Source organism: Sceloporus occidentalis, unplaced genomic scaffold (assembly GCF_023333645.1).
Source record: "Sceloporus occidentalis isolate IW3139 unplaced genomic scaffold, rSceOcc1.0.p SCAF_2, whole genome shotgun sequence".
NCBI classification, from domain to species: domain Eukaryota; kingdom Metazoa; phylum Chordata; class Lepidosauria; order Squamata; family Phrynosomatidae; genus Sceloporus; species Sceloporus occidentalis.
In genome coordinates, this window is record NW_028316982.1 from 261,193,184 (window position 1) to 261,220,260 (window position 27,077).

The 27,077-nt window shown below is 42.4% G+C and overlaps 1 protein-coding gene across 2 annotated transcripts in view; it reads right to left on the reverse strand.

The window, feature by feature from the left end:
* Positions 1-20,235, reverse strand: part of LOC149320070 (tyrosinase-like) — an 81,160-nt gene extending 60,925 nt beyond the window's left edge. For both annotated transcript variants that reach the window (XM_089508263.1, XM_089508264.1), the window contains exons 1-2: positions 19,417-20,235; positions 910-1,126 (exon numbers count right to left, since the gene is read on the reverse strand). In XM_089508263.1, the coding sequence (XP_089364389.1) occupies positions 910-1,126; positions 19,417-20,235 (1,036 nt within the window). The remainder of the gene's footprint in view (positions 1-909; positions 1,127-19,416) is intronic.
* Positions 20,236-27,077: the final 6,842 nt, after the last annotated feature.

Consider the following 27,077-nt stretch of genomic DNA (forward strand, 5'->3'; position numbering starts at 1 on the left):
CAGACCGCCCTTTTTGAGTGCTCTGTACCAGGACATTGACTACTTCTGACTGTTCTTCCTCCTTAACAACTTTGGACCTCTTATTGCCTGGCCACTTTTTGACCACATCGATGAGGCTCAGCCACATTTGTCCTCGTTTGCTTTTGTGAATTGTTAGAGGGTATGCTTTGTGTATGGCCAAAAAAAACTTGTTCATGACTTTGATTATTAAACTAAGGCTGCTGCCACACTGCAGAATTAATACAATCTGACACTGCTTAAAGAGCCAGCATGACATAGTGATTTGAGTGTTGGACTATGACTTTAGAGATCAGAGTTCGATTCCCTCCTTGGCCATGAAACCTACTGGATGGCCTTGAGCAAGTGACATGTTCTCAGCCTCAGGTGAAGGCAATGGCAAACCTCCTCTGAACAAATCGTGCCCAGAAAACCTCATGCTAGATTCACTTTAGGGTAGCCATAAGTTGGAAGCAACTTGAAGGTATGCAACAAGAAACAACAAGACACTGCTTTAACTGTCATGGCTCCATCCTGTGGAATCATGGGATTTGTAGTTTGTTGTGGCACCAGAGTTCTCTGACAAATCCCAGAATTCCATAGCACTGAGCCATGGTAGTTAAAGCAATGTCCAACTGCATTAATTCTGCAGTGCAGATGCAGTCTAACATATTGTCATCTGAATATGGAACTTGTCTGCATTTGTTCTGTGCTAAGAAATAGCACCATTTGCTGAATCATGTTGCTGTTCTCGTGTAAGAATGCTGCACTAAGATGAGATAAGCTCTTCTTTGAGTGAAAGGACACACTCAGATTTAAACCATGTTCAAGTTCTGAAGCCTTTCTTGGCCAGAAGAGTGTGTAGATTCACATGCAAATACAACATTAGAAAGAAAGAGGAAAGGAGGTTACCTTCCAAAGTGTTCCTAAAGCTGAAGTTGGCCATTTTGTCCATGGTTCCAGCTTCATACTGAGTCAGACTTAAACAGAATTCAACCTCGGCAGAAGTTGGAAGCCTAGGGGTCCTCCCTTTATCATGGTTGCCGGGATTTCGAAGAATAGGCCCTTCGTTTGTGCCATTACAAAGTTCTTGGCGGCTGTTGTACTCTTCTGATCGGCTGCAAATCACCTGTGGATTATACATAGCATTGTCACTAGTGGATTGAGAAGTAAGATCCTAGAGAAAAACTTGGTGAAAAATGCCCCCCTCTCCAACTCTAGAGTGAGATTGGAGGCAAACAAAATTTGATTTTTATTTTGTGGGGTGTGTGGCAGGGAAGCCTCCAAGTCTCCTGAGAGGTGAGTGTGGCCCCATAATCACCCCACAGTTGACCACCTGCTCCTAAAACATAATCCTATGCATGTATACTCTGATATAGGCCTCACTGTTTTCAGTGGGGCTTACCCTCTGATGAATGTCGCCAAAATGGTAGCCAGGGAGCACACTTAGGGACAGTACATGTTTGTATGATGAGACATTCAATGCAAACAAGTCCACCTTTACTATAACAGATGTCCAGGTAGCTAGAATGGCTTGTAATTATTTACTTAAAGCTCTTATTTATTATGTCCTTCCTAACTAGAGAGAGCAGTGAAACTGTCGCAGAGAACATGGAGTGGAACCAGAATCCTGTTAGGCTCTTACACATGCCTATGTCACCCCAAGGAAGGGGTGGAAGATTTTTGTCAGATGAGAAGATCCATATGCGTTCAGAATTGTGGAAGTGGTGTTGTGCATGTGGTACCATTGTACACACAGATGCTCCTGCACATGCAGATTGTTGTATGAAGTTGGGTGTGTGCATGAACATGTGAATACCTTCCACTTGGCCTCCTGATTATTCCTCTGTCTTTCCACTTTTTCAACTGGTTTCAAAATATCTCACTTTCTCTCTCCTTTTCTTTCCACTTCCCTCCTTTCTCTTCAGCTCACTTCAGCTGGGTAAATTGAGTCCAGAGTGCAAAAGTAGTTTGAACTCAATTAACTCAGTTGGATGGGGTGGAGAGCATATGGGAGAAGATGTTAAATATGTTTGCCAAACGTTTGAGGATTTGCACACCATCCTCAACAGAACGGTTCCCAGCTAGCAAAGGGGTCAGAGAAGCCTGCATCCTATTTGTTCAGTGTGTATGCAGAAAAGATCATACACAGGGCAGGCTTGGACTCAGAGGGAGGAAAAGTGAAGAGCAGAGGAAGGAACATCAACAAGCTAAGATATGCAGATGACACCATACTACTAGCAGAAAACAAAAAAAAAGAAAGACTTGGAACAATTACTAAAGAAAGCCAAATAAGAAAGCATTAAGGTAGGCTTAACAATGAATGTTAGGGGGGAAAAATAACAATCACAGAATATTTAAATGAATTCATCTTAGATGATGGAAAAAAACAAAGTATAGATTTCCCATATCTTGAATTAAACATTAATCAGAACAGAGACTGCAATCAAGAAATCAGAAGACTAATAATGGGATGGGCAGCTATGAAGGAACTAGGCAAAATCTAAAAGTGCAAAGATATAACACTGAACACTAAAGTTAGTGGTATTCCCAATCACCTTGTATGGATATGAGAGCTAGACAGTGAAGAATGTGAACAGAAATAAATTCATTTGAGATATAGTGCTGGAGAAGAGTGCTGAGGATAATATGTATGGCCAAAAAGACAATCAAATGGGCCCTAGAATAGATCAAGCCTAAACTCTCCCTGGAGGCCAAATGATTAAATTAAAATTGTCATACTTTTCCCATATCATGAGAAAGCACAACTCATTAAAAAAGGTGATAATGCTGTGAAAGGTGGAAGAAAGTAAAGAGAAATGAAGACCACATGCCAGAAGGATAGACTCAATCAGGGAGTTCATGGATCTGAACCTTCAGGATATAAGCAAAGTGGTTGAGGATAGGGGTTCTTGGTGTCCCATCCACAGGGTTACCATGAGTAGAGGTCAACTCAAGGGCAGGTAACAACAAATAATATAATCTTCACCAGAAGACAGGAAGAACAAAGAAAAGCTAGTGTGTGTGTGTGTGTGTGTATCATATTCAATTTGTGAACAATATAGTTCAATAATACTTCTTTATCAGCAGCCCAATAGAAACACAAGGACCTTAGGATGGCCAGATGTGAAATAATCTGTTATCATCAAAATCTCACCATAGCCCATATCTAGTAAATGGTTTTAGCTCTGAAGCAGGAGGATTCTTAATTCCTTCTCAAAGTGCATCATTACACAGCTTGTCTCTGGATGGATACATTTTCTCCCCATATGGATATTGAATCCCTGCTGGAATTTGATGGAGTGATTAGCTTTAGCTTCCCCATGGTAACCCGTCCAGCAGTTTCATTACATACAAAGTAAAAGGGCATTTCCTGGCTTTGCTTGGAAACTGGTGACCATCATGCTCAGGACCCAACAGTCCTTCTGTTAACTCTCTGCCCCAAGGTGTAGTGGTTTGGGGGCTGAACTGGGATTTTGGGAGACCAGAGTTTGTATTTCTGTTTCATCGTGGAAATTCACTGGCTTACATTGGGCAAATTACACTCCCTCAGCATTAGAACTTCATCAGACAAGGCTATAAAAGTAGAATTTTAACTGGAAAAAAAGCCTTTGACTGGACCTATCATGTGACATTGTGTCCGTCCTGGTACCATCTTGCAATCCATTCATTACTGTAGTGCATCTTTTCATTGATGAGCAAAATTCAGCAACAGGCTCTCAGTCTCATAGCTGTTTTCTTACTGCCTTCATGCAATAGGTCCTTCCCACTGCAGTTCTGCTTCTCAAGGAGTCACATAGTGTGAATGGATTTGATTCCATTCCTCTTCCCCTCATAATGATCATGGTTGCTAACAAACTCCTTAAGCTGGCTACTGAGTGAACATTTCATACAGCAATTGGTTTCAGGACGTGATTGGCAGCTGTCATCACTTGTCCTCCTTTCCTGAAGCAGGGGCTACTGTGTGAATGTGCATGCAGCATCCCCATACTTCAGAAGTGGGGATGGAACAGTAATTATGGCAGCCAATATCTTCCCAAAGCTGGTTACTGTGTGCACATTTACATAGCAGCCAGCTTCAGGAGGCGGTTGGCAGCTGTGGTCACTTGTGTCTCCCCCCCCCCCCGAACCCTGGGGCTGTTGGGTGAATGTGCACACAGCAGCCCAGTGCTTCGGAAAGGGACGACAAGCAATTGCAGCTGCCAACGCTTTCCCAAAGGCCGGTTACACACCGGCACTTAGGACGTCCGCAGGACGTCCCATTTTAAAAAAGGGGCGTCTCTTCTAGACGCCCCTGGGTCTAATACGGACTCTGTCCGTACAATATGGCACCGGCTGTTCCACACGGCCGGCGCCATCTTTACGTATCGGACACATAGCATCCGAACATGTCGCGGCGCCGCAAGAAGGAGCTCCATTTTGGAGCTCCTTTTTTGCTCCGCGCGGGAGCCGCGCGGTGTGGCTGCTACGGCTCCTGCACAGAGCAAGCGGCGGCAGACCGCCTCAAAGCGGCGGTCTATAACCCGCCAAAGTCAGCTTAGTTGTGCAAATTCATACAGCAGACAACTTCAGGAGACAGTCTGAAGGTGCAATTACTTGTTCCACCTGGACGGAAGAGTTTGGTAGTGCTAAAAACAAATCACTTGATCATGGATCACCAAAATGCTATCATGGGGGAAAGTGTGAAAATAAATTATGCCAAGTGGGCATACTTCCATTTTTAACCTACCACAAATGTGATGGGACAGCAGTCTGATATGATAAAGTCCTTAGAGGAATGCAGTGGTAACCTGCCTCTGAATAAATCTTGCCAAGACAACGCATGATAGGTTTGCCCTAAGGTCTCCATAAGTCAGTAATGGCTTGAAGGCACAGAATAATAACAGCAGCAGCAGTAGCAGCAGCGACAACTCAATATACTTTTATATCTTGGATGGAATATGTGAATAGTGCAGATAGTTCTATCCTCATTATCATCTTCATCCATTGTTATTCACAATATGATTTTCTTCATGTGCTGTACTATCACATTTTGAGGTTTTTCTAGTACAAGACCAAGATATTTTGCTATTTGAGACAACAATACAAGTATTCATCTCTCTCTAAAACTCCAGCTACATGGAACCCAGGGCCAGCCAAATTATTTTGTCAGTGGAAATGAAAAACCTCACAAGTACCTCCCCCGACTTTGCTGGAAGTAAAAATATATATATAGGTTTTTTTATGATATCTAAATTCTGTAGTATGAAGTGAATGCTGCCCTCTGCCTAATATAAAGGCCTGCCTTGTATTTAGATTCCCAAATTTCTCTTCTGTGAGATTCTATCTGAAATCCCACATTGTGGTGGTTAGTGTAGATCTACAATCATGTATTTACATAGTGACTGTGCTCCACCACCCTTCTGCTAAAAAAGTACCATGCTGAAGGCACTTATGACTAGTTGCACACCATCCAAGAAAGCACAACTGCATGACTGGAATCTGTTGGTTACTCCCAACTAGTTAGTGTGCATTCTTGGATGGTGTGCAACTATTCATAAGTGCCTTCAGCATGGTACTTTCTTCAGTGAGGTTGAAGAAACAGTCACTGTGCATTTGCACTGAAGGGCAATTAGCAGACATATTGGCAGATACACCATTGGTTGTATAATGTTAGGATTTAGCAGGAGGGTGGTGGAGCACAGTCACCATGTACTGTAAATACATGATTGTAGATCTACACTATCCACCACAGTGTGGGATTTCAGATAGAATCTCACCAGTTCACAATGGTCAAGACGGGAAAAGTTATTAATAATAAAGTACAGGCAAGCTAGGAGAGGCTGCACTGGTTTGCTTTTGCCTGAGCCTACTGGGAAGAAAAAGGTTCTGTCCTATCCATCCTGCTGAATGAATTAGGTGCAAATTACTTTTGCACATACAACTCATTTTGCAGCAATTGAAGTAAGATGAAGACAAAGGGAGAAAGTGGGAGGAGAAGAAACCAGATAATTTTTTAAATATTATATTATATGCATTTATTAAGTTTATATCTCACCTTTCTCCCAACATGGGATTCAAGGGTTCAGATGTGGGATGACAGAGGGTTAATCAGGACTGCCCCTTCCAAACTGGACAGTAGGTGGGTATATGCTTTTTAAAAAATGTACAAAGTGGCCCAGTTGGTTTTTTAAAGGTGGGTTAACATTCTGGCACTTGTACTGTGTAAACTATTTTTATATTTTGGACACAGTTTTCAAGATTAAAATAAGATGAACACAAAGGGGGAGTGCAGGAAAAGAAAAGAGAAACTGGGACATTTGAAAAGCAGATGAACAGAGGATTAATTGGGACTTTCTGTGCCAAATTGGAAGAGTTGAGGGCAGAGTAATTTGCTAGTGATTTCAGTGCACCACCTGATTCAGTGGGATTTCAGAAACAGTCCTTGTGCTTTCCACATTGTATAATGGGACAATATGCATGCTCATTGGCAGATACACAATCAGTTGCATAGAGCCTAGATTTATACTACCCAAACATAGTGCAGCATCTTGACCTATGTGTTGTAGTGCATCTCAGAGACATGTTCTTTCTTTCTCTCCACTGTTCATTGTGCAGATTCAGAATCATCCCAGTGATGATCTCAGAATTATTTCAAAACTGTAAGTGAAAATCTGAGGTTTGCTTCATGTTGGTATGACAACCGTATTTCTTCCTGGCACATCTTGATATCTAATCCAAAGGAACACCCACCTCTACATTTCTTCTAACCTCCCCACAGGAATGTTTTTTTTTCACATTAATAAAAAAATTAGATAGAAGTATGGAATACCAAACACAGGGTCTATGGAAATTTAACCAATAAATACAGTATCAGTAATAATCCTAAACCTGCTGACAATTATTCAACACTGAATACCTTGATTTATTTCGATAAAAAAGCAGAGCAGATGGCTGAATACTGTCCTTGGATTTGTCATTTTTAAAGGTTGCAAAGGGGGGAAAAAACACCTGTGTGAAGATTTATTATGTGGCTTTCAGGCGTCTCAATTCTGAAGCCAATAGTTTTAATCAGAAAAGAAAGGAGAGTAGCAGGAGCTGTTAAAAAAATAAACCTGATAAAGGCAAACCCCCCCCCCCCCCGGTTTACCTCCAAAATGTATCTTCATGGTATTCTGTTCTTCTGGCTCTATTTACTCCTTGTTTCAACAACGTGGGAGCTATTGCTCCAAGATGAGATTGTATGCTGAATGAGCATATGTTTGACAAAGAGTATCCCATGGCAGTAGTGCCTCCCTTATCAGGGAGTAGTAGACATACTCTGAACTTTAAAAGAACACTTCAAAGTGATCAGTCTCTTTGGGAAATAAGGTTGAGCACCATGGAACATACAGTATCTTACTTAATTGCTTTTGAACCCAAGAGAGAACCAATATGGTGCAGTGGTCTGAGTGGACTGGGTGAATGGCAGTAATGGACTGGATGAGGGAAAACAAGCTCAAACTGAATCCAGACAAAAGGGAGGTACTTACAGTAGGGGCCCCTAGACCAGGCATTGAGTTGCAACCTCCAGTCCTAGAGGGGTTTGCTCTCCTCAAAGGACTGTGTTCGCAGTCTCGGGGTACTTCTTGACCCATCTCTTCACATGCGAAATCAGATGAATGTGACAGTCAAGAGCGCCTGTTATCAGCTTTGGCTGATACACCAGCTGCGCCCTTTCCTGTAACCAGGAGACCTTGAAACTGTAGTATGTGCACTGGTAACCTCAAGATTTGATTTTTGCAATGCGCTCTACATGGGGCTACCCTTGTGCCTAGTTCGAAAACTGCAGTTGGTACAGAATATGGTGGCCAGGGTGATCACTTGATCATCTAGGAGCGATCATATAACACCAATATTAAAGTCACTCCACTGGCTACCTATTAGTTTTCAGCAGGGACGTAGCCAGGATTTTAGGAAGGGGGGGTCCAGACTAAGTGCCACCATTATAATGGGACTTGGGTGCGGCGGTGCAGCAGCACACACCATTCATTTTCCTAATGGAAGGGGGGGTCCGGACCCCAAGAACCCCCCCTTGGCTACGTCCCTGTTTTCAGGCACAGTACAAGGTGTTGGTTATCACTTTTAAAGCCCTACATGGCTTGGGCCCAATTTATTTAAAGGATCGCCTACTACCATACAATCCACTCCATGCTCTCAGGTCCTCTAGGAGGAACTTACTGCAGCCTATAAAGACCAGCCTATAAATATTGACTCCAACCTCCCAGAGGGCTTTTTCTGCAACTGCTCCCAGCCTGTGGAATGGCCTGCCAGACAAGATCTGTCAAATCACCAATCTAGATAGCTTCAAGAAAGCTGTTAAGATGGATCTCTTCCGACAGGCCTTCTCAGAATAAATTACTCAGCCATGTAGCAACCCCCTCCCCCCAATATCTGATGGCTCTGCCCACTATTAGTGTTTTAATTGTTTGTGTAATTTTACCCTTAAACTGCTTAGTTCTTTTTTAAAGAGGGTTATTTTGTATATATGGTGTATTCTTTTAACATTGTAAGCTGCTTTGATTGTTTCCACAAAAAGTGTGGTAGAAATAAATGTTTTATTTTTTAATTTATTTATAACCCACTGCGTGACCTTGTGTAAGTCACACATTTTCATTATCAGAGGAAAGTAATGCCAAACGTCTCTGAACAAACTGTTCCAAGAAAACACCATGATAGGTTTGCCTTAGGATTGCCCCAAGTTGGAAATGACTTGAAGACCAACAACAATAACAAACCAAAGCAGATTCACTGATTCATGGACATGGGCAGAATAGTGGTAGCCTACCAAACAGAGTGATAGGTGAAACAGTTGCCTTAGGTAAAGGTAAAAGGTAAAGGTTTCCCCTTGACATTAATGTTTAGTTGGAACCAACTGTAGGGGGTGGTGCTTATCTCCATTCCTAAGTCGAAGAGCCAGCATTGTCCAAAGATGACTCTGGTGGTTATGTAGCCAGCATGACTGCACAGAACACTATTACTTTCCCACCAAAGTGGTAAGTATTTATTTAGTTGCATTTGCATGCTTTCAAACTGCTAGGTTGGCAGAAGCTGGGACTAGAGATGGGAGCTCACCCCATCACATGGCATCTGGGCCTCAAACTGCAAACCTTCAGACTTTATAATCATCAGATGTAGTTTCATAACCACTAAGCCACCACGTTCCATCTGCCTTAAATAACTGGATACTTTTTGGACCACGGATGTAAATTATCAATAAACTATAATTTGTCAATAACTTAATAGACACATCATTAACTGATTAATTGTAGATGTCTATTTCAGTTGGGACTAAGTAACAGGATGGCAGTTATTGTATAAAGAACCTTTTTACACACACACACACACACACACACACAAATCACTCCAAGGGGGGAAAATTCACGGCAGTTGACCTTTTTCTCAATGGAGTGTCTCAATGAGACAAGAGATCTTTTGTTATCAAAGAGAGGAACATTTGTGAGTATTCATTTTCATTTCTGCTACAGAGAAACCAGAAGGTGTAGGCTGAGATTTTACATAGGGGGTTGCATTGCATAAATCTCTTGACTGTGGTTTGTGTTGAATGTCAATGTACAATCAATGAAATGTTTGACTGAGCATATAACTGAAAGATTGTGGATAGATACACATCAACCTAGAACCAACATTCGCAGGCACAGTGGCTCCACATGTGCACCTCTCCCACCATGATCCTGAGCTGAAAACAGACATTGCTTCCATAGAGGAACTCATAAATTAGCCTGAAGAAGAGATGTTTAAAAGGTGATAATGATAGCTCGGTTTAAATATTTGAAAGGATGTCACACTGAAGATGAACAAGTTTGTTTTCTGCAGCTCCAGAGAATAGGACCCAGAGCAATGGGTTCAAATTACAGAAAAAGAGATTCCACCTCAACATTAGGAAGAACATCCTGACAGTAAGAGCTGTTTGACAGTGGAACACACTCCCTTGGAGAGTGGTGGAGTCTCCTTCTTTGGAGATTTTCAAACAGACAAACAAACAAAACAAACAAGCTTCATTTATATACTGCTTCATACTGAACTAGCAGTGTCTAAGCAGTTTACAACTAAGCTAATTTGCCCCCAACAATCTGGGTACTCATTTTAGCGACCTCAGAAGGATGCAAGCCTGAGTCAAGCTTGAGCCCCTTCCCTTTGACTGGTCTTGAACTCGCAACCTTATGGTTTTGAGTGAGTGGCTGCAGTACAGGCATTTAACCACTCTGCCACCAGGGCTCCAGAGGTTGGATGGCCATCTGGCAGGGGTGCTTTGATTGTGAGTTCCTGCATGGCAGGGGTTTGAACTGGATGGTCCTTGGGGGTCTCTTCCAACTCTGTGATTCTATGATGCACAATGGGACTGATGTGCATTGGGACACCAGCTAAGGAGTGCCAATGAACATTAGCAGAACAATTTCTTTCATATGCATCTTTTCAATATCAGGATTTCTTAGCACCTTTGCTATGTAGAGGTGCTACTTAGCTAGCAGGATTTCTGCTAACAGAGTTCCTTATTACATAGTTAAGCATGCATAAAGTTACGTAAAGATAAAGAAGGTCGCAATAGAGATTTCTGGCCTAGAGAATTTGCCATTTTTTCTATCAGGTGCTCCAATTTCATGGACCAATCTGGTTGAGGAGGCACCAATCAGGCCTTTCCAACAAGCTTGGCTATCACTTGAATGGGTTATAATAAAACGTCTTGAAAAGATTGGCTTTAGCAATAGCGTGTATGGGAACTAGAGTGTTTTCGGCAGCTTTGATGGCAAGAGCAGGTTCCTCTACAAACAGGAGGGAAACATGGCTCAGAGATGCATTTCACTAAGGAGTAACAACAGTTGGCTGAAGTAAAGTAAAAGGCAGGAGGGGGCGAAATCAGCATTTCACCATGCATTCACAGTTATCATTGTTTCCATGGCAACATCTCCATGGAATAAAGTCCTATTTCTTTTCTTTGGAAGGGGGAAAGCTGAAGTAGAAATAGATATTTCACATATTTATCTCCCCCACTCACCCTCAATTCGCTCCAGCACTTGAGTTTATCCCAAGCTTGCCCCCGTAATTGTCCTTATTTTATTGCAAATGAAAAGTGAATTCTCTGAGACTCCGGCACGCAGAAGAAAGAGCTTTTTAAAAAAAATCCTTTTGCTTATTTGCCAATCCAGCTTCCACAATGCTCTGAAAAGGACTTCACTCTTCCTTGTTCGCCCTTTCTTCACTTTGTTATTGGTTTGACAGTGTTCTGGCATGCAAGAGCTCAGAACTGTGGTTGGTTTCACACCAAGGAGAGTCTGTTTCTTCCTTGTTTTTCTTCTTTTTTGGTTTACATGGGGAGAAAATCCCAAAAATAAAAACCCCAAAACAACCCTCTGAATCTTCAGCTTTCTCCAGCGTGAGAGAGAGCAAAAGTGGTTTCCATGGCTAGTCTGAAAACTTCCGCCTCTCTTAAAAAATTGTGCCTGCAAAACCAAAGTGGCTTCTACAGGGCCAGGTGATGGTGACTTAGAGCATTGGATGTGGTAGATCTATGGTGCATCTACACTGTAGAAATAATACACTTTGACACCACTTTAACTATCATGGCTCCATCCCACAGAATCCTGGGATTTGTTTTGTAAGGTACTAGCACTCTTTGGCAGAGAATGCTAAAGATCTTGTAACTCTACAAATCCCAGGATTTGATAGAATGGAGCTATAGCACTCAAAGTGGTGTCCAACTGCCTTATTTCTAGACTGTAGGTGCACTACTAGATTTTATTATTCAGCAAGACATGAAACTCACAAGGTGACTTTGGGTCAGACACTCTCACTCAGTTTGGCCTTCCAGACCAGGGGGGATAGCAGGGAGTTGAACTTTGATCCCCAGAATCGTACCCCAGTATTCAAACCACTGCATCAGGCTGGCTTTTTAATACAAGAAATGGTGTTTTCTATTTTCACGTGCCCCCCCCCCCCATTCTGTTGGTTATATTTGGTATTGTTTTAAGAGTCACTGCATAACCCAAGAGCTCAAGAATGGACCCCACCACCACCGCCATTGCATTGCATTCTAGCAAATGGGTTAATCAGATCTAACTTTCATAATAAGAAACAGGACCTTTTCTGGCAGTAAAGGATGCTAGCACAAGTAATTTGGAAGAAAATCAAAAATTTAAATGGGGTTTATCCCATGACAATCACACAATTACTATTAAATCACAATTAAGATTTTCATAGACAGTGGTCAATATCCCAGGAATAACCAGGGAATCAATAGGCAATAAACAGCAACAAATCATTCATGGTTTATTGCCTGTTTATTCCTGGATTAATGGTGTTTTAATAGCTTTTGATCACGATGTTGTGTGAAAAACTTTATCGCAGTTGCACAATTTTTGTGGGATACTCCCCAGATAATGGTACTTTATTCATGAAGTTGTCTGAAAATCTTAAACACAAATGTGCAATTTTCACAGGATAAACCCTGTTTACACTTCCAATTGTTCCCATGTGATAAACTCCTAGGTCTCTTGGACTCAGCTCAAGATCCTTTAGTTAGTGTTGAAATATATATTTATTTGCCTCATATCCAAAATGTTGGCTCTGGAAATAAGTAGTAGGAGAAAAATATTTCTCATTTTGGCTTTCAGAAAGAAGCTGCCAAATGTATGCTCCTCTTTCTATTGTTCTGGCATTAACCACTTCTTACTAAATTGCTCTATCCAGCCCACTACTTGGTACACACAGAGCTCTCCCAACACTAAGTCTATCACTTAGTGGAACATTTTCTTTAATGAACTTTTTAGGCACAATATATGGGAGGAGGTGAAGTTGCTCCAAGATTATTGTTGTTGCTATTTGCTGATAAGTCAACTTGGATTTAAGGCAACTCTATGGATATTATCACACGAAGCTTCTCTCTCAACATAATATTGTGTTTTAAACTATTGAAATAGCAATGCTTTTTTTTGCATAACCGCGTAATTGCGAATTGATAACGTTGGTGATTAATTTTATTCAGTACTGTTCCATTCAACCCTTGCATTCAGGATTCATTCATCAGCAATCCAAGATTACACTTGCTTGTGTATGCATGGTTTTGCTTGATGATTTTGCTTGATCCAGCAAACCATTTTTTTCTAGGCCTCCATTTTCCCCATGGAAAAAAAAGCTTCCCCTTGTGAGGTAAATTAATTTTTTAAACAAAGATTATTTTTTTACTTCCCTAGATGGCTTCGATGTGTTTCTTGTCATGGAGATGTATTTTGGTAGTTCTTTAACATTGCACAGTTACAGCTTTTAAAGAAACAAAAAAAAAATGGAGGCTTAGGAAAGGCTGCCGCTTTTGAGAAACAAGCTAAATATTTCTCTTCTCAGCACTGGAAGTAGAATGGCTATGGATGTTTAAGGACAGGGAGGGGGAGAGAAGGGAATAATGCCAATTTACACCACATGAGATAGCAATAGCAATAGCATTAGCATTTACATTTCTATACCGCTTCATAGTGGTTTACAATCTGTAAGCCAGTTTCCCCCAACAAACTGGGTACTCATTTTACTCCCCTATGAAAGGAAGGAAAGCTGAGTAAACCTTGGAGCCCTGGGATCGAACTCACAACATTGCAGCTGCAGTATTGGCATTTAACCACTGTGTCACCAGGGCTCCTCATCAATTTCCAAATTACCCTGGGATGACCTATCACATACATCCTCAATAATAATCTTCAACAATAACTGCTCAGTTGACAATTATTCATGGGATTTTCCCATTCACTAAAAGTTGCGGCAAATGCACAGATTGGCGACAGGATAGTTACTGCCCAGCAACAAATGAGGCTGTGCAGTCAGATTCTGCCATTAGAATGAACAATTCTAAGGTAAGATAATTTCCAGAAACAAGACCTCCTATGTGTAGGACCACCCACAAAACATACAGTCATATACCACTGAATTTGGTTATCCCACCCCTGCCTTCATTCCACTGTCCATTTTAACAGTCAGCCATTACACCATAGCCATATTATATGTTGCTGTTATTAACTGCCCTTCAGTCATTGTGACCCTATGGATGAGACATCTCCAAGAGCCTCTATCATCCAGTACTCTGATTAGGTCCTGAAGATCTAGTCCTGTGATTGAGTCCATCTGGTGTGTGATCTGCCTCACTTTCTATTAAATTCTACCTTTCTCTGCATTATTATTTTTTCTAATAAGTCATGCTGTCTCATGATGTGGCTAAAGTACGACAGCCTCAGTTTTGTCATTTTGGCTTCCAGGGAGAATGTTCAGGCTTGATCTCTTCAAGTATTCAATTATCTGTTTGGCTATCCACAGTATCCTGAGAATTCTTCTCCAGCACCACATCTCAAATGAGTAGATTTTCTTTCTGTCTATTTTCTTCATTGTCCAGCTCTTACATCCATCCATGGTGATGGGGAATACAACGGCTTGGATGATTCCAACTTTAGAGCTCAGTTGTATATGTTTACACTTTAGGATCATGTTTAGTCCTTTAATAGCTGCCCCTCCCATTCCTAGTCTTCTTCTGATTTCCTGACTGCAGTCTCTGTTCTGATCAATATTTGATCCAAAGTATGGAAAATCTTTGACTATTATGTTTTCCTCATTAACTAGGGGCCTGTACAGACTGGCACTTTGTGCTGGCCTGGGCCCAAACTAGGGTTGCCTGAGGGATGAGCGTTTACACACTCCAAGCTTTTTTTGTGGCACCTGGGTGCCATCTTAGTGCGCGCCCATCCAGACGGTGCATGCCATGATGATGTCACTCATGTGTAGGGTCCAAAGGGCACTGCGCATGAGGGGCATCATAAGGCTGTGCCGTGGCCCTTATGGCGGCCCTATAGTGCTGGAATAGGAATTGTATTTTGCAGCTCCTTTTTTGAGCAGGTTGGGGGCATGGCTGTTTGTCAAGTCCCAAGGTTGAATTTATGTAGATCCTCCATTATCATTATTTTTATTTTCTTTATGTTCAGCCTTTGAACTTTTTTCTTTAATATTGCTTAATAATTGTTCCAAGTAGCTAATATTTTCTCCTAGTAGTATATTGCCATCTGCATATCTTTGATTGCTGATGTTCTTTCCCCCTGTCTTCACTGCTCCTTCTTTTAGTCTAAACTTGCTTTTCATATGATAGTTTGAACAAAAAGGGTGATAGAATATAACCTTGCTTGAACGTTTGCCAGTTGGGAACCATTCTGTTTCTCCATATTCTATTCTAACAGTAGACTCTTGCCTTAAGTACAGATTCATTATCAGGACTATCAGTTATAGTGGCACTTCCATTTCTTTAAGAGTATTCCATAGATTTCATAATCTATATAGTCAAAGGCTTACATGAAGGTTTTCTTTTGGAATTATTGATGTGTTCCATTAACCACTGTATGTTCACTGTATAATATTTGTAGACTGAATCCTGATTGGACTATTTTTGTGTTGCTCTCTTCCTATTCTGATATTTTTCTTTACATGTTTTGTATTTCCTCCAAGCCAGATATTGGAAACCCTACTTTTGTGTTAAAAAGAATTCTTAGAGCCTGATAGAACGACATTATAAACTGGCATGGAGGCTGCATTGGGGTGTGGTGTATGCATGCTAGTTGCCCGCATGCTGCCCATACACAGTGTCACGCCATGTGCCCAACTGCATGTCAGGGGCATCACAGTGCTCCGTTGGCACAGTGCTTAAATGCGCTGCACCAAAGGAGTGCCAAAAAGCTGCCACGGGTGCAGCCAGGGCACCCTCTCTATGGCTTTTTGTGGCTTCTCTTTGCACTGTGAAAAGGCCAGATCAGGTCTGCAATGTGCAGTTGCCATGGCCCCGATCTGGCAAGGAAAGGGGCAGCACAGAGCCACCCCTTAGGGGCAGTCTATTGAGCCCCTTAGTCAACATAGTAGAGACCCTGCTGTCTTGGGGATTCTAGCAATTGCAATTCCCCAAATGAACTTTTCTGTACTCTGCTCCAATACTGCTGATATATCCATCTTAGATATAGGTGGTGCTGTTTTTGGCTTCAAAAATGACACTCTTCACCTGGACATGGGGAACAGGAGGAATCTCATTTATAAAACTCCTTCCTCACATCCATCCACCTGACACTTATTGGCTAGCTTTTAAGCCCTTTGTTATTTCCTCAGATGGCTCCAGTGTGCTGTCTACATTGTAAGCTGATTGAAAGAGAAAAGATTTTGCTGTTGTTTTAATCTTCTGGTGGTTTGTGGTTTGTTACAGTTTTGTTCAAATTGCTTCTTGGATATTCCACTGAATTTTAAATATGTGGCTAGCCACCTTGAGGACTAAGGATGGAGCTTCCCTGTCATCTGGTTTAAAAAGATGTCGAACTGCAAGGTTGAGGAATATACAACACAGGACTGGCAAACACCAGTTGTAATTGATCACCTAAATATTCAGAGTCCTAGATAATCACTGCATGTGCACCAAAAAGCAAGCTTGAAAGAATGGCCAGTATTCTGTATCAATTATTAGGTTTGCAGTGGCTCCTTAGTATCCACTGAGGTTTCGTTCCAGGACCTCTCTGTGGATGCTGAAGTCCCATTATACAGTAGTGAAATGGTTTCCCTTATAAAAATATCAAAATCAAATTTTGCTTTTTGGAATTTATATTTTTTTGAATATTTTGAAATCATCGATGGTTGAACTGATGGATTAAAAAAATCCATGGATATGGAGGGCCAACTGTACTTAACTAAGCAATCTTCCCTGGCCTGACACATTCAAATTTGATAGAAATATTTTTCACTCATGCTCCAGTTGCTGGCAGCATGGATCCCCTTCACCCTATGCAGCTGATGCCTGGGAAAGTAGGTTGAGGTAAGTGGGTTGCTATCATGGCAATAATGTCACAATCATAACTAAGTAGCAATCATGAATACAGAACAATTACCAAAGTAACTCATCCATAACTGTTCCATATTCACAATCATTACTTCATCATGTTTGTGACACTATTGGCATGTTTCTAACTCCTACCAACCTATGAATAAATGCCGTTTCCATCCAGTTGTGGGAGGGGGTGGACTAGGAGAGGTTACTTATTTGAGTATACTTAATTAAATATAAATATATCTAACTAAGTAGCTGTTACAGAATACTGGTCAGTGTGACTTTTGTCTGCTTTAAGGATGGGCAGATCTCTCCAGCTGCTTTCTCCAGATTCTCTCAATTTTTCAACTCCGAGGTTCATTCTATGCCAATTCTGTACAGGTATTTTCATATGAGGACATAGAAAGGAACAATACCTACAGGAAGTTTTGTGTTCATCTTAAAAATTGATGCCTCAGTGATGCACAGATAGTTGTATTGTGTAAATTATGTTTGTACACATTTTAGGAATACATGCAGTATTTTTATTCATTTTCTTCAGAGTTGTGCATGCTCTATTTTTTATTATTATTATTATTATTATTATTATTATTATTATTATTATTTTGGCAGCATTGTACCCTTATCTGTATTTCCTCCAGGAGCTGCATATCAGATACATTGGTTTTTTAAAAGAAAAGAGCAGAGCAAATTGTTCACACAAGCTTACTCTGCAAAACTTAGGAGAAAGGCTTTCAGAGAAGTAGCTGTGTTAGTCTCTTGCAGCATAAAAAAGAGGAAGGGAAGGGTGGAAGAAATGTAGCAGCACCTTTACGACTAACTGGTTTTATAGAATCATAGAATCATAGAGTTGGAAGAGACCACAAGGGCCATCCAGTCCAACCCCCTGCCATGCAGGAAATCCAAATCAAAGCATCTCCGACAGATGGCCATCCAGCCTCTGCTTAAAGACCTCCAAGGAAGGAGACTCCACTACACTCTGAGGGAGTGTGTTCCACTGTCGAACAGCCCTTACTGTCAGAAATTTCCTCCTAATGTTGAGGTGGAATCTCTTTTCCTGTAGCTTGCATCCATTGTTCCAGGTCCTAGTCTCTGGAGAAGCAGAAAACAAGCTTGCTCCCTCCTCAATATGACATCCCTTCAAATATTTAAACAGGGCTATCATATCACCTCTTAACCTTCTCTTCTCCAGGCTAAACATCCCCAGCACCTTATGTCATTCCTCTTAGGGCATGGTTTCCAGACCTTTCACCATTTTAGTCGCTCTCCTTTGGACACGTTCCACTTTTTCAACATCCTTTTTAAATTGTGGTGCCCAGAACTGGACACAATATTCCAGGTGGGGCCTGACCAAAGCAGAATAGAGTGGCACTATTAGTTCCCTTGATCTAGATACTATACTTTTACTGACTCAGCCTAAAATCGCATTGGCCTTGTTAGCTGCCACATCGCACTGTTGACTCATGTTCAACTTGTGGTCTACTTGGACTCCCAGATCCCTTTCACATGTAGTCTTGTTCAGCCTTGTGTCCCCCATCCTATATCTGTGCATTTTATTTTTCCGACCTAAGTGTAGTATCTTATATTTCTCCCTGTTGAAGTTCATTTTGTTAGTTGTTGCCCACCTTTCTAGTTTATTCAGGTCATTTTGAATTTTGATCCTGTCCTCTGGAGTGTTAGCTACTCCTCCTAATTTGGTGTCATCTGCAAATGTGATAAGTATGCTCCCAATTCTGTCATCCAGATCATTGATAAAGATGTTGAACAGTACTGGCCCAAGGACAGAGCCCTGTGGGACTCCACTGGTCACTTCTCTCCAAGATGAAAAAGAGCCATTGTTGAGCACCCTTTGGGTTTGGCCAGTCAACCAATTACCAATCCATGTAACAGTTACCTTGTCTAGCCCACATTTCACTAGCTTGTTTTTATTTTTGCAATACCCAAAAACCAGGTGCAGAACATTTCAATATTCCTGGAGATACAGTATGAAATTTAAAGCTTGTGATCATTGAACAAGGAAAATACAAAGGAAAACTAGTAACAAAAAACAGCTGAAATGAATTATATTTAAAAATTTCAATCTATTAACAGAGGTATATAAAAAAATGGCTTCATGGCAAATTACATTTATTAATACAAGAGTCCTCCCTACAGTAATGAAAGGAATCTTCTCAGATAATGTTTTGAACCCAAGAAAACTGACTTTTGGTAAGCAGAATCATTATTTTCACACATGAAAGTGAAGTGACTACTATAAAGATCTGAAACACCTGTATCACCTTATGCAGCCCTGTGAAAAATTCCGGCAAGGGTCATGATTTGCATTTGTCTGGATCCATTTCCATTCCATTCCATTCTCACAACTGTGTAAATATGGTGTGTACCTGAGCATTTATTATCATTCTTTAATGTATCTGAAGAAGTGGGTTTATATCCATGAAAGCTCATGCAAAAATAAAAACCAGTTAATCTTAAACATGTTGCTACATTCTTTCTCCCCCCCCCCCCCTTTTAAAAAGCAACAACTTTCTCCTCCCTCTTTCCCACCCCATGCCTACCTGCCATGAAGAGAAGAAAGAACCTGGGCTCAGCAAGTTTGGGTTGCTTGGGTGTCTGCCACCCATAAACTCATCTGTACAGACGTCACATCCCTGGGCATCTCGCCAGTCCCAGTAGGGGATGGTGAAGTTCTCATTCCCTGTCAACTTCTGGATCTCATGTTCCCACATGAGCAGGAAAAGTCGGTGCCAAGGAAGGAAACCTGGAGCTTCATGGGCAAAATCAATGTCCCGCCACACACTGGTGCCTCCAAGGAGTGTATCCCGAGACACATAATAATGCATCCAGACAAAGAGGTCATAGACATTGATGTTTCGGAACATAGGGGCTGAGCCATTGTTCATCTGGGCATACGTTCCAGTGGCAATAACAAAATCCCGGCTGGTTGTGTGCTTGGCCAAGTTGAGGTAGGCGAGAAACTGATACTTTTCCCTGGCACTGATCCGGAAGATGTCTCTCCTCACCCGTGCCTTTCTTTCAGTGCAGTTGGAACCCACAAAGTTGAACTTGCAGTCACCGCAGTTGAAGCCCATGAAGTTGCCTGTGCATTGGCAGGTCCTGTTAAAAAAGACAGCAGGCCAGTCTTCCCTGTCATCTACTCCGGAGAAGGGGAACTGAGGTCCTAGTGGGGCATCTGAAAGCAGGATATCTCTGCAAGATCCCCGACCTGAAAGCTCTCCACAAGGGGACCCGTCCCCCGGCCACGAGGGGCAGCATTCCTTTCTCAACAGACTGTCTGAATTGGCACATGCCCGTGGGAACTGGCTAGATCCTAAAGGGAGAAGACCCAAGAAGATCCCAACGGAGAAAAGACACATCCTCTTTGCAGCAAAAGAAGACTCACAAATCACTTGTTAAGTAAATAGGCAAGGAGTGAGTTATTTTCCCTACCTCAGCCCAGAGAAGTTTTCCCTATGTTTTTCTTTTCTGTATATCATTCAGCATCCCTTCTCATCTTTGCCTCAGACACACAGACGTACATACACACACTTTTCTGTAATCTGATTATCACATGTTTTGGGCTCCATCCAAGTAACTTTTGCTCCCCCTCCCCCTCAGGCTTCAGTTGTACAGAGTCTTACTTTAAAACCCTCATCTTCTGCCTAGCACATGATCACTTTTGATGTGCCTGACCACAGAGGGTGCAATTCTTGGTCACACGCAGGAAGTTGGACAGTTGAGTTAATGCTTTCTTGGGTTTCAGGGTGGAATAATGAGGGCTGGGGTTGAGTGAGGGAGGAGGGAAGGCATTCCACAACTCAAGCCAAGTCTGTTGAGTGACATGAGTGCAGCAAATCTGCAAATCTGGAAAAATACATGGGTCTAAGGTCCTCCAGTCTTTTCCTTTAGAACAGGGATGGTGTAGTGATGTCCAGATGTCCAGATGTCATTGGACAATGACTCCCTGAACTCCTTCTCACCATGGGGTAAAATTGATGGGAAATGCAGTCCAGCATCAAATGAAAGACTTCACTTTGCCATCATCTACTTTAGAGAAAAAGGTTTTCTGATACATGTTCCCAGGTAGAAAAACAGAAATAATAAAAACCATTCTGCTAAAAAAATATGCAGAGATTTTAAACAATAAGTAAAGATACTTAGGCTCTCTGGGGTTCGTTCTCAGAGAGTTACGTTCCAGCTGCAGGGATTCCTGGATGAAATGGCTTAGTTAGACCTATTTCAGTGTGGTTTCAGGGTTGGTTATGGGATGGAGATGACTTTGGACACCTGGATGTACAACTTACACCAGGCACTGGACAGAGAGAGTGTCCCTGTTGGTTTGACAGGATCTCTCTGCAGAATTTGATACCATTGACCATGGGTCACCTTTCTGGGATAGAGCTTAAAGGCACTTTTCTATAGTGACTCAATCTTTCCTAGAGGGGTGTATTCAAAAGGTGGTGCTGGGGAATTCCTGCTTGACCCCTTGGCCCGCCATTGGCCCGTGGAGTCCCTCAGGGTTCAGTATTGTCCCCTATGCTATTTAAAATATACATGAAAGCATTGGAAGATGTTGTCTGGGGGTTAGGTGTCATCAGTATGTCATCAGTCACCAGGCCCAGGGAAGGAAATTTATCCATCTGTCCTGAATGGGGTCACACTTCCCCTGAAGGATGAAGTTCGCAGTTTAGGAGTACTTCTGGACTCGTCTCTGCAGTTGACATTTAAGTAGATGCGACGGTCAGAAGTGCTTGCTATCAACTTCAGTTGATACGCCAACTGCGACCCTACCTGGGCCAAAGGGACCTTGAAACTGTGGTACATGCTCTGGTAACCTCTCGCTTAGATTTCTGTAATGCGCTCTACATGGGGCTATTCTTGTACCAAGCTTGGAAGCTTCAGTTAGTACAAAACATGGCAGCCAGATTGGTCACCGGTGCATCTAGATTTGACCACTTAACACCTATTTTGAAAGATCTTCACTGGCTGCCTATTCATTTCTGAGCGCAATACAAGGTGTTGGTTATCACCTATAAAGCCCTACATGGCTTGGGCCCAAGTTACTTGAAGGACCGCATCTCCCCATATGACCCGCCCTGCACACTTAGAACATCTGGGAAGAACTTATTGGAAACACAATCTTCCAAATACGTCTCCACATCCCAGATGGCTTTTTCAATTGCAGCCCCACGGATCTGGAATAGTCTTCCCGCTGAGCTCCGTCTTATAACCCCCCCAGAAACATTCAAAAAGAGACTTAAAACCTTTCTCTTTTGTCAAGCCTTACCCCCTGAAGAATGAAGTTTTGTATTTTGATGCCATCGATTCTCTGCCTTACCCTAGATATGCATGCTGAATGACTGTGTATAGAATTTTTTGTATTATTGCAATTTATCTATATTTTTATGATTTTTTAAATGTGATTATCTGTAATGGTTTTTAATAGTCTGTATCCCCGCTTTGATCCAATGGAAGACACGGGGAAACATAAATAAAACTTATCATCATCATCATCATCATCATCATCATCATCATCATCATCATCATCATCCTGTTACTCTTTCCCACCCAGTTCCAAGGAAACTGCTCCTGTGCTAAATCAGTGCCCAATAGCTGTAATAGATTGAATGAGGGCCAGCAAATTGAAGCTTAATGCAGATAAGACAGAGGTGTTCGGGTCAGTTGAAATACAAATCTGAGATTGGGGATTCAGCCTGTATTAGCTGTGGACAAACACCCTCTGAAAATGCAGGTTCACAGGTTTCAGGAATAAAACGACTACCACCACACTGACTCCCCTCACAGTATGGTGGGATGTACTATATTTCTATCGAGTGGTAAAAAGCTATCCATTTAGTTAGTAGTGTTACTTACTTATCCGTTGCATCAGTGAAGGAAAGACTCCATGGAACTGTTTAAACTCTTTATTTTTTTTGAGTTATAATATGGAAGGCCTGGTGTATTTATTGTTGTTCTCTTAGACAATAGTTATGTTATGTCACTATGTTATATAGTTAATAATGCCATTTTTAAAAAAATGCCTGTGCATACAAATGCATGCACACACAAGTGCATTTTAAAAAGTGTGTTTGGCATTCTGTATGGGACTTATCTCTTTGTAAATGATGTTACTTGTGCAAAAAAAAAAAAAAAAAAGAATTTCACAATCCCTGTATTCATCTATGGCTTATGGTGACCTTATAGTGTATGGGCATCTGCTGCACAATGGTAACCAGACAGTGGGGTGACTGATACTCAATGGCTCAATGCACAATAGGCATTGATGTACATCAGAGTGCACTTGAATGCATTTGTTGATGCCCAGATGGGCACCTTCACAATTCTCCTTTCACATCTTTAATCTTCTGGTTTTTGTTTTCAAATATGTTTTTGTTGCATTTCTATCGCATAGCTCTGTCTGTCTCTCTCTCTCTTTGTGTGCCTTCATGTCATTTCCAGCTTGTGATAACCCTAAGGCTAACCTGTCATGGGGTTTTCTTGCCAAGATTTATTCAGAGGAGATTTGTTATTGCCTTCCCTGAGGCTGAGAGCATGTGACTTGCCCATGGTCACTCAGCAGATTTCATGGCTGAGCAGGAATCAAACCCTGATCTGCAGAGTCATAGTCCAATTCTCAAACCACTAAGCCGTGCTGGCCGTCATGAATTCATAGTTACAAAATGTAGGCTGTGATGTGGTACCTCGGTCTTTATTTATGTATTTTGCAAACCTTTTTCTTCTTTTTTTAAATTTTTTTTTGAATTATTAACAAAGTAACATAATGCAATGACACAACAATTAAAACAACATCAAGAAAGTGAATGAGAAACATAACAGGCGTTGCATATTATTTCTCTGAAATTAAGATGTTCATTTTCATTCTCTTTTTTGAGGGAGGCAGAAATTCTTCCCAAGTGATTCTGCGGATTGAATCAGATTGGAAAGCCGAGGGCTACTCACTGGGAAAACATTGCCTTTTTGTAGCAATCAGAGGGCCATCATATGATCCTGCTGAGAAACACGTGGAGCTTTAATCCTCTTGGCTTCAGGAAACACAGACAGATTATCACAGGGTCTGTGTGCCTGCTTGGGGCTCCCTAAGCTATTTTCCTTTAGCTTCCCTCCTCTTTTTCTCTCACTTCTTTATCCTTTTAAAAGTTTTCACTCATGCTTCCTCCACCACTCTACTAGTTTGCATATTCTAGGTTGAGCCAGGACAGCAGAGTCAGGTGATTTGTAATGGTTTGTATGTCATTGGCTTGCCACTCCTTCCATCCCTTTCCATTGACTGTGCTGGCTGGGGCTGATGGGAGCTGCAGTTCAACAGCATCAGAAGATGCTTACCCTCAAAGCAGAGGATTCAAAAATGCTTTTGCTCTCAGATAAATGCCCAGCACAAATTGATGTGGAATCAAGAAAGTGGAAGAAAGATATGAGTCCCTCACTGTTCTTGGAGGGGTGGGGAATGTAATGAGCAACATTAAGGGTGAGTCTAGTGTAGTGGTTTGAGTGTTGGACTAGGACTCCAGCAGAACAGTGTCTGAACACTGCTTGGTCATAGAAACTTACTGGCTGACTTTTAACATGTCAAGCACAGTGGCATCACTAGGGTAGGCATCAGCCAGGGCAGTAACTCTTGTTGTCACCCACCCACCCCACTGATTTTATACTACATTATACAGAATCCTTGCTAATGTTTTTGTACTGTTACTTGTAAATTGTAATTCCCATATATCACTGAATATAATGGCAATAGTTCATAGAATCATACAAGTCATGGAGCCTGCTCCTATCTGCCTGACCTCCCCTCCGTGGCCCCAACCTTGTTTCGGTGGCTTGGGATATATCTATACTACAGAGTTATACCTCTTTTACAACATAGAATCATAGAATCATAGAGTTGGAAGAGAACCCAAGGACCATCCAGTCCAACTACTTGCCATGCAGGAACACAGAATTAAAGCACCCCTGACAGATCGCCACCCAGCTTCTGTTTAAAAACTGCCAAAGAGGGAGACACCACTACACCCTGAGGCAGCATATTCCACTGTCAAACAGCTCTTACTGCCAGGAAGTTCTTCCTAATATTGAGCTGGAATTGTTTTTCCCTTTGATTTACATCCACTGCTCCAGGTCCTATTCTCTGTAGCAGCAGAAAATATGCTTGCTCCATCCTCAACCTTACATCCTTCAAATGCTTCAACAGGGTCATCATATCACCTCTTTACCTTCTCTTCTAAACATCCCCAGCTCCCTAAGTTGCTCCTCATAGGGCATGGTTTTCAGACTCTTCACAATTTCGGTTGCCTTCCTGTAAACACTCTCCAGCTTCTCCACATCCTTCTTGAATTGTGGTGCTCAGAACTGGACACAGTTTTTCAGATGAGGCCTGACCAAAGCAGAATAGAGGGGTAGAGTGGTGTGACCTAAGCAACTAGCAACGTTAATATTATACCTTTAAATTACAGTGTCATATGTACAGCCTAACCGTATTGCCATGTATATTGTTCCATGTGGTTTAAATGAAAATTTAGTAAGATGTGATTTTTTAAAAAGAGAAAATTGAAAAAGAATAAATAAATTATTTAAAATTTTAAATATTAAAATACATTAATTAAAAATTAAATAAAACCTGGGTCTCCCGTTCCTTCCCCCACTGAGCCTTGTGCCATTCACATCATCTCTTCAGTGTTTTAAAGCGACGTAGGCAAATCCTATAGATTTTTTGATGTTTATTAAAAACCTTCTTTGTTTACCCTGGCTTTTCCAAACCATGGGCTGTTCAAGTTGTTTGAAGTATGGGTTATTCTTATGTAGGACAGAGCATTCCTCCCACAGTTTTGGGGTGAGTGGGCCAAGCCCCCAGTACAAGAACCACCAGCCATTTAAAGCCTGATCTTACTGAGCTTTTCAATTTGTGATGCAGTTTTTTAAAAATATGTTATTTCTTTTAAGTATTGATTTGATTTAGATCTTACATTTAATTCAAAAGTGGAACTCTAGGCAAATTATCATTTTAAAATGTCTTGTAAGCTTAGGGTTGCCATAACCTGGCTGCAACCGGGATTTTCCAGGTTTTGGCAGCACCGTCCCCCTCCCGTCATGGGTGCCGCCAATAAACCGGGACAACCCCGGTTGCAGCCGAGTTGCCACGGCCCGTGGGGCCTCGCTGCCCCCTCCTCCTCCACCGCGCATGGCTGCGCGGAGGAAGAGGAGGGCAGCGAGGCCTGGGGTGGCGGAGGCAAAGGTAGAGGCAGCGCCTCCCCGCGCAACCGTGCCACCTTCCCCTGCCTCCACACGTGGCCGTGCCACTCACCTCCTCCGCCCCCTCTGCCCCAGGCCGCGCGGCCGCATGGAGAAGGCAGAGGCGGTGCCTCCTGCGTGCGTGCACGCCACCCTCCCCACGCGTCCGCGTGGCCTGGGGCTGAGTAGGAGGAGATGGGTGGCACGGGGAGGTGGGAGAAGGTGGTGCGGCCACGTGGGGAAGCAGGGAGGGTGGCCCGGCCACGCGCAGCAGGCGCCGCCTCTGCCTCCTGCACGTGGCCCCACGGCCTGGGGCAAAGGGGGCGGAGGAGGAGGAGGTGGGTGGTGCCTCCTGCACGCAACCGCGCCACCCTCCCCGCCTCCTGCACACGACCGCACCACCCACCTCCTCGGCCGCTGCCCCAGGCCATACAGCGAATGGAGGAGGGGGAGAAGGAGGAAGAGGAGGAGGAGGGGGGAGTAGAAGGAGGAGGTGGAGGAGGAGGAGAAGGGGTAGAAGAAGGAGGAGGAAAACGAGGAGGGGGGAGGAGAAGAAGGAGGAGGAGAAGGTGAGTGAGTGAGTGAGTGGCCAGAGGCCTCAAGGTGTTTTTATTTTTTTTGGGGGGGTACTTTTAATGCCAACAAGTCTCCCTTGTTTTGACAATGATAGTGTGGTGGTGGTGGTGATGATGATGATGATGATGATGATGATGATGATGATATGAGTCAGCTTGAGAGGCGCGCACGCACTGTTTCTGAAGCCGAGAGAGTGTGACTTTCCAAAGTGCCTTTTCTGTGTGTTTTTGGTTCTTTAATGGTGACATTGATATCAGCAAGCCTATGAGGCATGGTCAATGTAAATTGCTGTGATTTTTACAAACTCATGTGCAGTGAAGAAAAACCAAAGTCCCTTGACCAAGTACACACTTCTGAGAATTACACTTGGTGCAAGAACTGTGAAACCACCTTGACACGT